Below are 15,822 nucleotides of genomic sequence, written 5' to 3'. Positions count from 1 at the left end.
GTTATGATCTAGAATGCAACGCCTGAAAATGTGGTGGAAGCTGATTCGATAGTAACTTTGAAAAGGTAATTGGATGTACACTTGAAAATGAGAAACATGCAGGGCTATGGGGAAAGAGCAGACTAGTGGGACTAATTGAATAGCATATTCAATGAGCTGGCACAGGCACAATGGGCTGCATTGCCCTCCTTCTGCCCTGTATGACTCGATGACCCGCAGGTTCCTGTGGTTCCTAACCACTCAATTTCAGCATCAGATTTCTTATATTCAGATTATTTTCAAAGAGCGAAATTTAAGTACCTGTTGCGTTCTGTGGAGAAGATGTCACATTAACAGTAGTGATGTATTCTGTAAGCCTCAGACAATGAACAGCCACACCCTGTCAGCAACATTATGTTTTAAACTGTCCACAGGTTATGGCACAGATGCAGGATTTAAGGATTATATTGTAAAATGTTACATTTTTCATGAGTTTAATAGATTCAGACTATTCCTCCAACAGTTTCTGCAATCAAGTTACAGCCATGAATGAAGACAACGGACTCAATTTTCCCCAAAGCTATTTTTTTGCCGTACTTGAAGAGTTATGCTCATGTTTTGGGGGCCCAAGTACGCCAAAAAAAATGTTCTAAATTTCCCCGTTGGATTTCTTCATTTTGGCGTGGTCAAACCTGTCCTTTAGTTTTGGGGGTGGAGCCAGAAAGATCGGGCTACCATGGTAACAAGGGACACAATGTGAGCTGAGGCTGCAAAGTGAAACATACAGCCAGCTCGCAACACATTAAAACACATTGCATCAACTTAAAAACACAGTGAAATGTATTGCAGCAACTTATCTCCAATGTCCCCAGCCAAAGGTCCGATCCCAAATGGCCTCCCCGGTCCGCTGCCCGAATCGGTCTCTCTGTCACTCTGTCTCTCTGTCTCCCTGTCTCTCTCTGGACAACTGCTGCATTGATTTACTTACTTGCGCCGATTTTCTTAACTCTCCAGAAGATTTTTCTACACAGGCCACATACGCTGGCCTAAGCAGAACTGGAGTAATTCTCAGCTGGTGAAACTTGCCTAAATGGCCAGAATTGGCACAGGTGGCAGGTTACACCACCTTCACCTGAAAAAAATACTAACCTAAAAAAATCATTACTAACTCAGTTACGCTGGTGCAAATTGATTGGGGCAACTGTTTTTTTTTTAAACTTAGGACAAAAAAGGCAGCCTGCTCAAAAAAAAACAGCGCAAATCACTGGGGATAATTGAGCCCAATGTCTATTCCCAATCAAATTTAGACTTTTTTTGTCTAAAGCCCATTTTGAATTCAAATCAGCACAAACATTGCAAATTTCATAAGTTTTAATATTAGTTCCAAGTCGCTGATCTTAACCACCATTAAAATTATGCCACAGATGATGTTCTGTGGAACGGCTGTTTACCCTGAGTTTATTCCACACATCTACAACCTATGCACACACCGTGATGCACCATTTCCCCCTCTGGTGTCAATACATGCCATTTGCAAGCAGCTGACTGCTTTGTTTTGTGTAATTAAGTAGTATACTGATGTTTTTCACAGGTTCTAGCAACAGTGATATGGGTTGTGTGACAAGACAATTGGATCTGACCAGTTCTCTCTCTGTCCAGTCATTCCCTGTGCATCTTTGTGCACCTTAATGGGGATGTTGATGGCCAATGAACAGAGGGGGCAGAATTTGTCAATCATTCTGCATTGGTGCACAAATACATTCGTACAGACTCGTAAACAACAATCAAATTTTGTCCATTAATGTAGGACTGTCATTTTCAAAATTTGAAATTCCCATTTGCAATTACCTGTCACAAAAGATGTAGATGATGTGGGAGTTATGGTAAAGGTATTCTCTGCAAAAAGATTACTAGTGGTTAGGACGGATGTGTTAAATTTCCGTCTTCGCTGCCCAGGGGATAATCTGGAGAAGTGGCCTTTCATAGAAACCGACCAAATCCAATGGATAAGGAAATTGAGGTGTATAACAGGTGGCCTATCCATGACTGCAAGCTCCCCGCCTGCACTGAATTTACAAATGACCCCCAATTGTATTATGGGACTAATGTTCCAGGCCCATGGTTCACAACGGGATCAAGGTTGATATTAAAGGCTGCGATCACAGGTCTACGTCTACGGCTCTTTCACAATTCATGCAGCAGAGATTGACTTCACCAGATCATCGTTCCAGCGGTTCTCTCTGGTTTTAAACAACTAACATAAACCACCACATTCGCAGAAAGTGCATTTGCAGCACTTGTCTTGTTTGATGGAGATGATGTGATTTGTGAAACTAACACATTTAACAGAAGCAACAATCAGATATGCTTAAAGGTTGCATATACATTCATTGTACATGATTAATATTTCACATTAAGTTAGGTTTTTGAGTTAATAGTATAAATCTGTAAATCTGTATTGTCCTGAAACTCAGGTGACTGAATCACAGTCTCTCAATCCAACACTTTTAGCTTGATGGTGAGTGTAGTAATTCAGTGATGGGAAAATGAGTGCAGTTAGTACTTTAAACGATGAGATCAAATCGGCTGTAGGTCCTTATCGATTCAAACTGCCTAGAGCAGATAAGATTAAAGGGAGATTTTATAGAGGTGTTCAATATAAAGAATGGTTTTCCCAGAGTAAGTAAGGTGAAAATGCTTCTTCTGGTCATGGATTTAAGGTAATTAGCAACAGCACTCGAGGGGAGCTGAGGAGAAATTATTTTTACGCAGCGAGTTGTTAAGGTTTAGAATGCACTGCCTGAAAAGGTGGTGGAAGCTGATTCAATAGTAACTTTCAAAAGGGAATTGGATATACACTTGAAAAGGAGAAATTAGCAGGGCTATGGGGAAAGAGCAGAGCAGTGGGACTAATTGGAAAGCTCATTCAAAGAGCCGGCACAGGCACAATGGGCTGAATAGCCTCCTTCTGTCCTGTATGACTCGATGAAAAATCACATCAGCAGTTTCCTGTGGTTCCTAACTACTCAGTTTCAGCATCAGGTGTCTTACATTCTCAATATTTTCAAAGAGCACAATTTCAGTACCTGTTGTGTACTGTGGAGATGTCACATTAACAGTGGTGCTATATTCTGTAAGGAAAGTACAAGATTTCGATCAGGCAATCAAAAGCCACACCTTGTCTGCAGCATTACATTGTAAACTGTCCACAGATTATGGCACAGATGAACGATTTAAGGATTATAGTGCAACATGTTAAATTTTGCATGAGTTTACTCGATTCAGACTATTCCCTCCAACAGTTTCTGCAACAAAATTACAGCCATGAGTAGAAACAATGTCACTCAGGTGATTGAATCCCTGTCTCCCAAGTCAACACTTTTAGCCTTATGATGTGTGTAGTAATTCAGTAATGGGAAAATGAGTGCGGTTGGTACTTTAATAGGATGAGATCGAATGGGCTGAAGGTCCTTCTTGTTTCAAACCTCCATAGAGCAGAGAAGACTAAGAAGAGATTAAATAGATGTGTTCAAAATTCTGAATCATTTGATAGTGTAAGCAGGTCAAAAAGCTTCTACTGGCAGGAGGGGCAGTAACTAGAGGTCATAGATTTATGGTAATTAGCAACAGCACTCGAGGGGAGCTGAAGAAGAATTATTTTTACGCAGCGAGTTGTTAAGGTTTAGAATGCACTGCTTGAAAAGGTGGTAAATGGTAATTGAATAGTAACTTTCAAAAGGGAATTGAATGTATACTTGAAAAGGGGAAATTTGCAGGGCTATGGGGAAAGAGCAGAGTAGTGGGATTAATTGGAAAGCTCATTCAAAGAGCCTGCACAGGTACATTGGGCTCAATAGCCTCCTTCTGTCCTGTATGATTCGACGATAAATCACATCAACAGTTTACTATGGATCTTAACTACCCAATTTCAGCATCAGCTTTCTTATACACTGCATATTTTCAAAGTGCGCAATTTCAGTACCTGTTGTGTTTTGTGGGGAAGATGTCACGTTAACAGTAGTGCTGTTTTCTGTAAGGAAAGTACAAGAGTTCAGTTCAGACAATCAACAGCCATACCCAGTCTGCAACATTACTTTGTAAAGTGTCCACAGATTATGGCATTGGTGAACTACTTGAGGTTTATATTGTAAAATGCAACATTTTCCATGAATTTAATAGATTCAGACTATTCCCTCCAACAGTTTCTGCAACCAAGTTACAGCCATGAATAAAAACAATGTCTATTTCCAGTCAAATTTAGACTTTTTTTGTCTAAAGCCCATTTTGAATTTAAATCATCCCAAACAGAACCAAATTCATAACTTTTAATATTAATTCTAAAGGCTAGATTTTTCATTATTGTGCAGATCATCCAAAAATGGGCATTATTTCCAGCATTGGCATTTATTATGGGTTTTGAGATCGCCGGATTATCGCCCAGTTTCAAAACCCCAACTTTCCACTTTATAAAATGGGCATTATCGGGAGTGATGTGAAATGGGCGTTAGCGGTAAATTTTTTGCCCTTCTGCCGTAAAATGTCAGCGTGCATAGCAACGCCATGGCAATGGTCGTTTTCCACGTTTCAGGTCAGGGGTCATCAATACATGCGCAGAAGAGGAGAGAGAGTGAGAGGGAGCAAAGAGGAACTGAAAGCGTGTGGGTGTGTTGTATGGTTGTTTGGCTGTTATGCGAGGTAGAAAAGAGATTTAGCAGCAGTAAAAAGAATTGAGAGCACAAATAACTTTGTTTGCATGGTGATTTGGGGAAAAAAATATAATTAAATGGAAGGCATGGCGGAGGCGACAGCACAATGTGAAGGGTGAGGATGCTGGCGAGAGCAGTGAGGTAGGTGAGAAACTGGAAGTGGGAGGATGAAAATGAGCTCGGAGATTCTCTGACGAGACAAATGCCTCCCTCCTGCAGGAGGTGGAGTCATGCTGGAGTCAATTGACCCAGGGTGGGCATGGGAAGCCCATCCCAAAGGTATACCAGTTAATTTGGGCTGACATAGCTGAGGTGGTCTCATTGGCGACACACAAGGTGCCTGAGGGCAACCAGTGCTGCAAGCGCTGGAACGACCTTGTCAGATCCGCCAGAGTATTACATTTATTTACATTTACTTATTTATTTATATAATTTGAATTGTAAGTGTAATGAGTGATTAAAATCAGATGTGATGTCTTGCACTTATACCGCAAATGTTTTACTCAAAGCCTGTGTTTACAGTGTACGTCTTTAGGTAAATAATTATAATTATCGTAATAATCATGATTACATCTGTCAGTTATGTGTTGTATCAGTCTCTGTGACAGTACCTAGCGATGATCTCATGCAATGATCTCATGCCAAGTCAAGCTGTTGTTACTTTCTGCAGAAGCTTTCGAATAATAGGGCCGAGCAGCGGCGCACAGGTGGAGGACCACCTGTCATCAGCGAGTTCAGACATCGAGGAGCGGGTGCTGGCACTAGTGGGGAGCCACCCCCGGTCGGCCATGCAAGCAGCAGCAGAGCCTGATGTGATGCCATGTGAGTAAAGTTTACACCATTGCATGACGTAAATTCAATAGATGCCACACTCAGTCATATCCGAACATTTATATATGATAGATGATTGATAAAAGTGTTATCTAAATAATGATGGCCTCATGAAAATCATTGTAATGCAGAATTTGGTCATGTTCATGAAATGTGATGTCTGTGATGATGTTGATAGCAGTGGTGCTTTTGTCGTGCATATGCTGTGTGTAGCGTTTGAATCATCTTGTGACCCTAGCACCCCCTTCTCCTCTAATAACCTCATTTATGTTTTGTAGCTCAGCCAGCAGTGCAGCCACATGCAACACCACTGAGGCAAGAATCCGGTAGTTGCTTCACTGGGGGATTGTCAATATGGTGCTGAGGAGCCCTGAATCTCACCCATGGAGCTTCAGGGTGCCTTCTCCACTGATGACAGTGCTGACTTTGAGGAGCCTGCATCGACAAGCTCCATCATCTATGCAACCCCGATGACATCTGGTGTTCCTGCGGTCATGTCCCCCTCCACTGTGGAGGTAGCAGGCCCAAGCACCCTGCCACAGGGCACCCCAAGTCTCCATGATGGCGCTGACCCTGCGGAGGTTGGTTCGATGCAGCAGGACTGCTCCATGAGCGGCAGATCTGAGCGGGGACATGGTATACTTATCCAGGAGGAGTGTTAAAAAAGGTCAGCAGATCCTCCAGACAATGGGTGGCATATCCCAAAAGCTGGCCAGCATGTCCGCCACCATGACCGAGTATGTACCGTGGATGGCGGAGGCCCCGGAGGTGATGGCCAGGAACACTGGTGCCAGAGGGCTCCCAGTGGTACCGGAGCGTGGCGCTGCACCCCAAGGTGCCGCGTCCCCATTGCCAACAACACGAGAGCCAGGAGGAAGGTCTTGTGACTGGCTTGGAGCATGTTCCCACCTCGGGACCATCCTCTCCTATATTCAGTAAACCAGCGGTTCTGCCGTCATCCTCCCCAATGAAGCAGCGCCTGAGGAGCTCCTCAGCAAGGTGGCTTGGAGTCAGGAGGGGAAGGGAAAGGGGTAGAGGTGGGGAGGAGAAGCGGGGGAGGGGGGGACGGGAAGGAAAGTCAGGTGCATGACCGCAGGAGTTGTACTGGTCACAGTATTTTTATGTTGTGGTTGCTATTTTGTCGGGGGGTTTGGGGGAAGGGGGAGGATGGTACCTTGTTTTTTTGCATTTGTGTTCTATGTTTATGAAGTTTTGTTGGAAAGGTTAAAAGTTTAATGAATTATATAAATTTGTTGTGGGGTGGGGTGGGGTGTTTTTTACAGCTATAATTATGATTTTATACAAATGTTCTCATTAAATGTTTTTTATTTCACATAACCTTGTTGCGCATTGTCTCAGATAAGACCGCTTCTCCCTGTATATATGTGGGGTGTAAGTTCTCGTCCTCCTCCTCAGTCTGCCACCTCTTTGACTGGGCACATAATGCTCTTGAATATACCTTCTGCCATCTCTATCCTGCAGCATGTGTGTAGTCATCAAGACAGGCTGAAAAATTACAGGCCCCATTACAATAACAATTAGTATTATACCTATTGTTCACAAACAATAAATTTACCTACTAAAACACTTAAAATAAATTCAAATCATCCACAGTATGATAAGATGTTTGCTCAGATGTTCAAATCACCTTAAATGACCTCCTGAGTACATCAAAACTCCCCAGAAATTAAAGCAGCCTTTTATATGAACCGACCTCCAATTTACAAAATGACGTCCATACCGTTGGGTTTAGTTCAGGTGAGAGCAACTTTTTCTCAACATATTTTTCGGTGAGCGATATTTTCGGATATGGATGAAGTGCCAAAAGTAACACTCGGCGATATTATGGGCATTAGTTTCGCCCATTCTGAACTTTACGGCAAAAAAAACTGGACCGGCGCTATTATTAATTCTCGGCATTAAGTACATGACGAAAGTAATGCTGGGCGTTAAGTGAGCGATACATGGGCGTTAGTTTCCATTTTGTTGCTAAATGGGCGATATCTGGGCGTTATACCTCATCTCAGCATTAAAATGGACTTTACATGGGCGGAATCGATGCAAAAATAATGGAAAGTCAAGCCCCGAGTCTTTGATCTTAACCCCCATTAAAATTGCACCACTGATGACATTCTGTGTAATGGCTGTTTACCCTGTGTTTCTTCCACACATCTACAAACTGTGCACTCGCTATGATGCACCGTCTCCATCTCTGGTGTCAATACATGCCATTTGCAAGCAGTTGACTGCTTCTTTTTATGTAATTAAGAAGTATATTGATGTTTTTCAGAGGTTCCAGCAACAGTGGGATGTGGCGTGTGACAAGACAATTGGATCTGACTAGTTCTCTTTCTGTCCAGTCTTTCCCTGTGCATCATTGTGCACCTTAATGGGGATGTTGATGGACAATGAACAGAGGGGGCAGAATTTGTCAATTATTCTGCATTGATGAGATGGAGCACAAGTAAATTCGTACAGTCTCGTAAACAACAATCAAACTTTGTCCATTAATGTACGGCTGTCATTTTCAAAATATAAAATTCTCAAATAGCCATTTGCAATTGCCTGTCACAAGAGATGTAGGCAATGTGGGAGTTATGGTAAAGATATTCTCTGCAAAATGATTACTAGTGGTTAAGACGGGCATGTTAAATTTCCATCTTCACCGCCCAGCGGATAATCTGGCAAAGTGGCCTTTGATAGAACCCAGCCGAATCCAATGGATAAGAAAATCGGCTGAGGTGTATAACAGGTGCCAATCCACTACTGCAAGCTCGCCAACTGCACTGAAGTTGCAAATTACCCCCAATTGTATTATGGGGCTAATATCCCAGGCCCATGGTTCTCAACGGCATCAAGGTTGACATTAAAGGCTGCGATCACAGGTCTACGTCTATGGAACGCATCCAATTTCAACATGGTTCTTTCACAATTCATGCAGCAAAGCTTGGCATCACTGTATCATCATTCCAGCGGTTCTCTCTGGTTTTAAACAACTAACATAAACCACCACATTCTCAGAGAGTGCATTTCCAGCACCTGTCTTGTTTGATGGAGATGATGTGATTAGCGAAACTAACATATTTAACAGAAGCAACAATCAGATACACTTAAATATTGCACGTATATACATGCATTGTACATGATTACTATTTTAGCCTGTTAGGTCTTTGATTTAATAGTATAAAACTGTAAATCAATTATATTGCCCTGTAACTTAGCTGATTGAATCCCAGTCTCCCAATCCAACACTTCTTGCTTCATGATGCGTGTAGTAATTCAGTAATGGGAAAATGTGTGCGGTTGGTACTTTAATAGGATGAGATCAAATGGGCTGAAGGTCCTTCTCAATTCAAACCTCCTTAGAGCAGAGAAGATTAAGAGGAGATTTAATAGATGTGTTCAAAATTCTGAATGTTTTTTTCTCGAGTAAGTAAGAGAAAATACTTTTATTGCAGGAGGGGCGATAACTTGAGGTCATGAATTTAAGGTAATTAGCAACAGCACTCGAGGGGAGCTGAGAAGGAATTATTTTCACGCAGTGAGTTGTTAAGGTTTAGAATGTGTTATGTATGTAAACTTTATAATAGTGTAAGACTTGCCACCAGGGGGAGCACCTGTTGGAGACCCAAGGGTCACCTGCACACCTCGTGCAATCAAGCATAAAAGGTTGTCTGCCCTGCTGATTCTTCACTCTGGAGTTTGATTAAAGAGACTAAGGTCACATCAGTTTGAGCTTACAACACACAGTCTTGTGGAGTTATTCTGAACATAACAATTGGCGACGAGTAACAGATCACGAACTTTCACGCGGTTATGGCTGCTGTTGGTATTCTTGAGAGATTGTTGAGCGTGATGATTGGGAAGCCTTCGTTGAGCATCTTGACCAATATTCATGGCCAACGAGCTGGGTACAGACAGTAATGCGGTCAAGCGCAGGGCGACTCACCTCACCATTTGTGGGTCCACGATATATGGCCTCATCAAAAATCTGCTAGCACCGACGAAAGCAATGGACAAGGCATAGGCAGAGTTATGCATGCTGGTTCGGGAACGTCTCAAGTTGCAAGGAGAGCGTCTTAATGGCCAGGTATCGCTTTTATATGCACCACTGCTCCGAGAGCCAGGACGTGGCGAGCTATGTCGCCGACCTAAGATGCCTTGCGGGACCGTGCGAATTTGCCGGACTTTTGGGGGAAATGTTGCAGGACTTTTTCATGCTTGGAATTGGCCACGAGGTCATTCTTCGCAAAATGCTGTCAGCCGAATCCCTAGATCTGAGCAAGGCCATCACGATAGCCCAGGCTTTCATGTCCACGAACGATAATACTAAGCAGATATCTTCTCAGTATCGATGCTCACCGGCAAGTACTGTGCATAAAATAACGCCTTCAGCAGGCAGAACTGTACATGGCAGGGCCTACACGCCTGCAGAGGCCAGACCTAGGATGACTCAGAGTCCGCTGTGGGGCGTGAATACGAATCTATTAACACCATGTTGGTGCTGCGGGAGTAATCATAGAGCCCTTCAATGTCGATTCAAGCACTATGTGTGCAAAGGCTGTGGAACAATGCGGTATCTCCAGCAAATGTGCAGACGTGCTGCGATTCACCACGTGGCAGAGCCGGCAGAAGATGACCGATCCGGCGTGGATCACGCTGAGCAAGTAAGAGAGGCAACTCAACCCGAGTCTGAAGAGGAAGTGTATGGGGTACACACCTTCACCACCAAAGGCCCTCCGATAATGTTGAAAGTCAAATTAAATGGCATTCCAGTTTCCATGGAATTGGACACGGGGGCGAGTCAGTCAATTATGAGCCAGAAGGCTTTTGAGAAACTGTGGGACAACAAGGCACAAAGGCCAAAACTAAGCCCGATTCATACAAAGCTGCGCACTTACACCAAAGAGCTCATACCAGTTGTTGGCAGTGCGGCAGTGAAGGTATCATACGATGGAGCTGTGCATGATTTATCACTGTGGATTGTATCAGGCGATGGCCCAGCACTGTTCAGCAGAAGATGGCTAGGAAAGATCCGATGGAACTGGGACGACATCAAAGCGCTGTCTTCGGTGGATGACGCCTCGTGCGCTCAAGAGCTAAACAAATTTCCGTCGCTATTTGAGCCAGGCATCGGCAACTTCACAGGCGCAAAAGTGCAGATCCATCTAATCCCTGATGCATGGCCTGTTCATCACAAGGCCCGAGCAGTTCCATATATGATGCGGGAAAAAGTCGAGATCGAACTGGACAGACTTCAACGCGAGAGAATTATATCGCCAGTCGAGTCCAATGAGTGGGCCACTGGAATTGTTCCAGTGTTGAAAAGCGATGGCACGGTCAGAATCTGCGGAGACTACAAAGTAATGATCAACCGAGTCTCGTTACAGGACCAGAGCGGTGGACCTGTTCGCAACGCTGGCAGGGGGGAAGTCGTTCACCAAGCTCGATCTAACTTCTGCTTACATGAAACAGTAGCTGGATGAATCTTCGAAAAGATTGACGTGCATCAACACGCACAAACAACTGTTCATATACCACAGATGCCATTTTGGGATTCGCTTGGCTGCTGTCATCTTCCAGAGGAACATGGAGAGTCTGCTGAAATCGGTTCCACGCACCATTGTGTTCCAAGACGACATCCCGATCACAAGTCGTGACATCACCGAACACTTGCACAACCTAGAAGAGCGACTGGACAGAGTGGGACTCAGGCTGAAACGCTCCAAATCTGTTTTCCTGGTGCCAGAGATCGAATTTTTAGGGAGAAAGATTGCGGCAGACAGCATCAGACCCACGGACTCAAAGACAGAGGCCATCAAGAATGCACCCAGACCACAGAATGTGACGGAGCTGTGTTCGTTCCTGGGACTCCTCAACTATTTTGGTAACTTTCTACCTGGGTTGAGCACTTTGCTGGAACCTTTGCATTTATTGTTACGTAAGGGTAATGACTGGGTTTGGGGTAAATCTCAAGAGACAGCCTTTGAGAAGGCCAGACATCTGCTATGTTCTAACAAGTTACTTGTATTGTATGACCCGTGTAAACATTTAGTACTAGCTTGTGATGCATCTTCGTACGGGGTCGGTTGTGTGTTACAGCAAGCCAATGTGTCAGGCAAACTGCAACCGGTTGCATATGCGTCCAGAAGTTTATCTGAGGCTGAAAGAGCCTACAGTATGGTTGAGAATTAAGCATTAGTATGCTTATACGGGGTTAAGAAAATGCACCAAAATCTATTTGGACTTTGGTTCGAGCTCGAAACGGACCACAAATGACTTAATTCGCTGTTTTCAGAAAGCAAAGGTATTAACACCAATGCTTTGTCCCACCTCCAAAGATGGGCACTAACATTATCTGCCTATGACTATGTAATCCGCCACAGACCAGGCACTGAGAACTGTGCTAATGCCCTCAGTCGGCTACCATTGCCCACCACCGAGATGGAAATGACGCAACCCACAGACTTACTTCTTGTAATGGATGCTTTTGAGAGCAAAGGGCCACCCATCATGGCTCGCCAGATCAGGACCTGGACCCTGTGCTATCATGAGTAAAAAACTGCGTCCTTCATGGGAGCTGGTCGGCTGTCCCCGGGGAAATGTAAGACAAAATTAAGCCATTTTACCAATGCAAGGATGAAATGTCCATCCAATTGGATTGTCTCCCATGGGGGAATCGCATGGTTTTGCCAAAAAAAGGCAGGGAAACGTTTATACGCGACCTACACATTACCCACCCAAGCATAGTCATGATGAAGGCTATTGCCAGATCGCATGTTTGGTGGCCCGGCATTGACTCGGAATTGGGGTCATGCGTACACCAATGTAACACTTGCTCACAGTTGAGCTATGCACCAAGGGAGGCTCCACTGAGTCTGTGGTCATGGCCCTCCAAATCCTGGTCCAGGGTCCACGTAGATTTCGCTGGGCCATTTCTTGGAAAGATAGAAACACAGAAAGATAGGAACATAGATAATAGGTACAGGAGTAGGCCATTCAGCCCTTCAAGCCTGCACCACCATTCAATAAGATCTTGGCTGATCATTCACCTCAGTACCCCTTTCCTGCTTTCTCTCCATGCCCCTTGATCCCTTTAGCCATAAGAGCCATATCTAACTCCCTCTTAAATATATCTAATGAACTGGCATCAACAACTCTCTGCGGTAGAGAATGCCACAGGTTCACTCTCTAAGTGAAGAAGTTTTTCCTCACCTTGGTCATAAATGGCTTACCCCTTAACATTAAACTGTGACCCCTGCTTCTGGACTTCCCCAACATCGGGAACATTCTTCCTGCATCTAACTTGTTCAGTCCCGTCAGAATTTTATATGTTTCTATGAGATCCCCTCTCATTCTTCTAAATTCCAGTGAATACAGGCCCAGTCTCTCTTCATATGTCAGTCCTGCCATCCCAGGAATCAGTCTGGTGAACCTTCGCTGCACTCCCTCAATAGCAAGAACGTCCTTCCTCAGATTAGGAGACCAAAATTGAACACAATATTCCAGGTAAGGCCTCACCAAGGCCCTGTACAGCTGCAGTAATACCTCCCTGCTCCTATATTCAAATCCCCTAGCTATGAAGGCCAACATGCCATTTGCCGTCTTCACTGCCTGCTGCAACTCCATGCCAACTTTCAATGACTGATGTACCATGACACCCAGGTCTCGTTGCACCTCCCCTTTTCTTAATCTGCTGCCATTCAGATAATATTCTGCCCCCAAAGTGGATAACCTCACATTTATCCACATTATACTGCATCTGCCATGCATTTGCCCACTCACCTAACCTGTCCAATATACCCTGCAGCCTCTTAGCATCCTCCTCACAGCTCACACCGCCACCCAGCCTAGTGTCATCTGCAAACTTGGAGATATTACACTCAATTCTTTCATCGAAGTCATTGATGTATATTGTAAATAGCTGGAGTCCCAGCACTGAGCCCTGCGGCACCCCACTAGTCACTGCCTGCCATTCTGAAAAGGACCCATTTATCCCGACACTCTGCTTCCTGTCTGCCAACCAGTTCTCAATCCACATCAATATATTACCCCCAATACCATGTGCTTTAATTTTGCACATCAATCTATCGTGTGGGACCTTGTCAAAAGCTTTTGAAAGCCTAAATACACCACATCCACTGGTTCTCCTTTGTCCACTCTATTAGTTACATCCTCAAAAAATTCTAGAAGATTTGTCAAGCATGATTTCCCTTTCATAAATCCATGCTCACTTGGACTGATCCTGTCACTGCTTTCCAAATGCGCTGCTATTTCATTTTTAATAATTGATTCCAAAATTTTCCCCACCACTGATGTCAGGCAAACCAGTCTATAATTCTCTGTTTTCTCTCCCCCTCCTTTTTTAAAAAGTGGTGTTACATTAACTACCCTCCAGTCCATAGGAACTGATCCAGAGTCGATAGACTGTTAGAAAATGATCACCAATGCATCCACTATTTCTAGGGCCACTTCCTTAAGTATTCAGGCCCTGGGGATGTATCGGCCTTCAATCCCATCAATTTCCCTAACACAATTTCCTGACTAATAAGGATTTCCTTCAGTTCCTCCTGCTCGCTAGACCCTCGGTCCCCTAGTATTTCCAGAAGATTATTTGTGTCTTCTTTACTGAAGACAGAACCAAAGTATTTCTTCAATTGGTCTGCCTGTTCTTTGTTCCCCATTATAAATTCACCTGATTCTGACTGCAAGGGACCTACGTTTGTCTTCACTAATCTTTTTCTCTTCACATATCTATAGAAGCTTTTGCAGTCAGTTTTTATGTTCCCAGCAAGCTTCCTCTCATACTCTATTTTCCCCCTTTTAATTAAACCCTTTGTCCTCCTCTGCTGAATTCTAAATTTCTCCCAATCCTCAGGTTTGCTGATTTTCTGGCCAATTTATATACCTCTTCCTTGGATTTAACACTATCCTTAATTTCCCTTGTTAGCCACGGTTGAGCCACCTTCCCCGTTATATTTTTACTCCAGACAGGGATGTATAATTGTTGAAGTTCATCCATGTGATCTTTAAATGTTTGCCATTCTCTATCCACCGTCAACCCTTTAAGTATCATTCGCCAGTCTATTCTAGCCAATTCACGTCTCATACCATCGAAGTTACCTTTCCTTAAGTTCAGGACCATAGTCTCTGAATTAACTATGTCACTCTCCATCTTAATAAAGAATTCTACCATATTATGGTCAATCTTCCCCAAGGGGCCTCACACAACAAGATTGCTAATTTGTCCTTTCTCATTACACATCACCCAGTCTAGGATGGCCAGCCTTCTAGTTGGTTCCTCGACATATTGGTCTACAAAACCATCCCCAATACACTCCAGGAAATCCTCCTCCTAGTAGCAGTGGACGCTTACTCTAAATTGATTGAATATGTAATAATGTCATCATGTACGTCCACTGCCACCATTGAAAGCCTCCGGGCCATGTTCGCTACCCATGGTTTCCCCAACATCCTTGTTAGTGACAATGGACCATGTTTCACCAACTCAGAATTCAACGAGTTGATGACCCACAATGGCATCAAACATATTAGGTCTGCCCCATTTAAGCCCGCATCCAATGGTCAAGCGGAATGGGAAGTCCAAACTATCAAGCAGAGCTTGAAACGTGTGACGGACGGTTCCCTGCAGACCCGGTTACCTCGGGTTCGGCTCAGCTTCCGGACACGACCCCAATCACTTACCAGGGTTCTCCCGGCAGAATTGTTAATGAAGAGAGCAGTCAAAACCAGGGCTCTCCTTAGTCCACCTGGATCTCAATGATCATTTAGAAACCTGGCATCACCGGCATAACATATACCACGATTGCACGGCTATATCGCATGACATTGAGGTTAATGACCCTGTATTTGTTCTTAATTACGGTCATTGTCCCAAATGGGTTGCTGGCACTGTTTTAGCCAAGGAGGGGAATAGAGTGTTTGTTGTCAAACTTCTGAATGGACAAACGTGCAGAAAACATGTGGATCACACCAAACTACAAATCACTGACAACCAAGAACAGTTTGAAGAGGACATTACCATCATTGATCCACCCGCACACACCCAACCAGCAACTGATCTCGCTGTCAATCACGAGGATGAACCCACCATGCCCGACAGTCCAATCAGATCAGCCGTGCTGCAGTGCAGCAATGATCCGACCAACTCACTCATGCCAGGACTTCAATTCAGGTGATCAACCCGGGAATGAATAGCCCCTGATCACCTCAACTTGTATCTAAGATTTTTTTGGGGGGGAGTGAAGTTATATATGTAAACTTTATAATAGTGTAAGACTTGCCA

The 15,822-nt window shown here is 44.0% G+C and overlaps 1 protein-coding gene across 24 annotated transcripts in view; it reads right to left on the bottom strand.

Annotated features, from left to right (window-relative positions):
* The window catches only part of LOC139276239 (adhesion G-protein coupled receptor G2-like), a 281,046-nt gene that overhangs the window by 85,606 nt on the left and 179,618 nt on the right, over nucleotides 1–15,822 (bottom strand). For 22 of the 24 annotated variants that reach the window (XM_070893921.1, XM_070893930.1, XM_070893934.1 and 19 more), the window contains 2 exons: nucleotides 3,962–4,009; nucleotides 3,066–3,110 (listed from right to left, as the gene is read on the bottom strand). The exons of 1 other annotated variant lie outside the window; for it this stretch is intronic. In XM_070893921.1, coding sequence (XP_070750022.1) covers nucleotides 3,066–3,110; nucleotides 3,962–4,009 — 93 coding nt within the window. The remainder of the gene's footprint in view (nucleotides 1–3,065; nucleotides 3,111–3,961; nucleotides 4,010–15,822) is intronic. One more of the 24 variants, XM_070893925.1, reaches the window with a different exon arrangement.

The sequence above is a fragment of the Pristiophorus japonicus genome, chromosome 11 (assembly GCF_044704955.1).
Source record: "Pristiophorus japonicus isolate sPriJap1 chromosome 11, sPriJap1.hap1, whole genome shotgun sequence".
NCBI classification, from domain to species: domain Eukaryota; kingdom Metazoa; phylum Chordata; class Chondrichthyes; family Pristiophoridae; genus Pristiophorus; species Pristiophorus japonicus.
The sequence above is the reverse complement of the archived record's forward strand: the minus strand, read 5'-3'. Positions and strand labels throughout refer to the sequence as shown.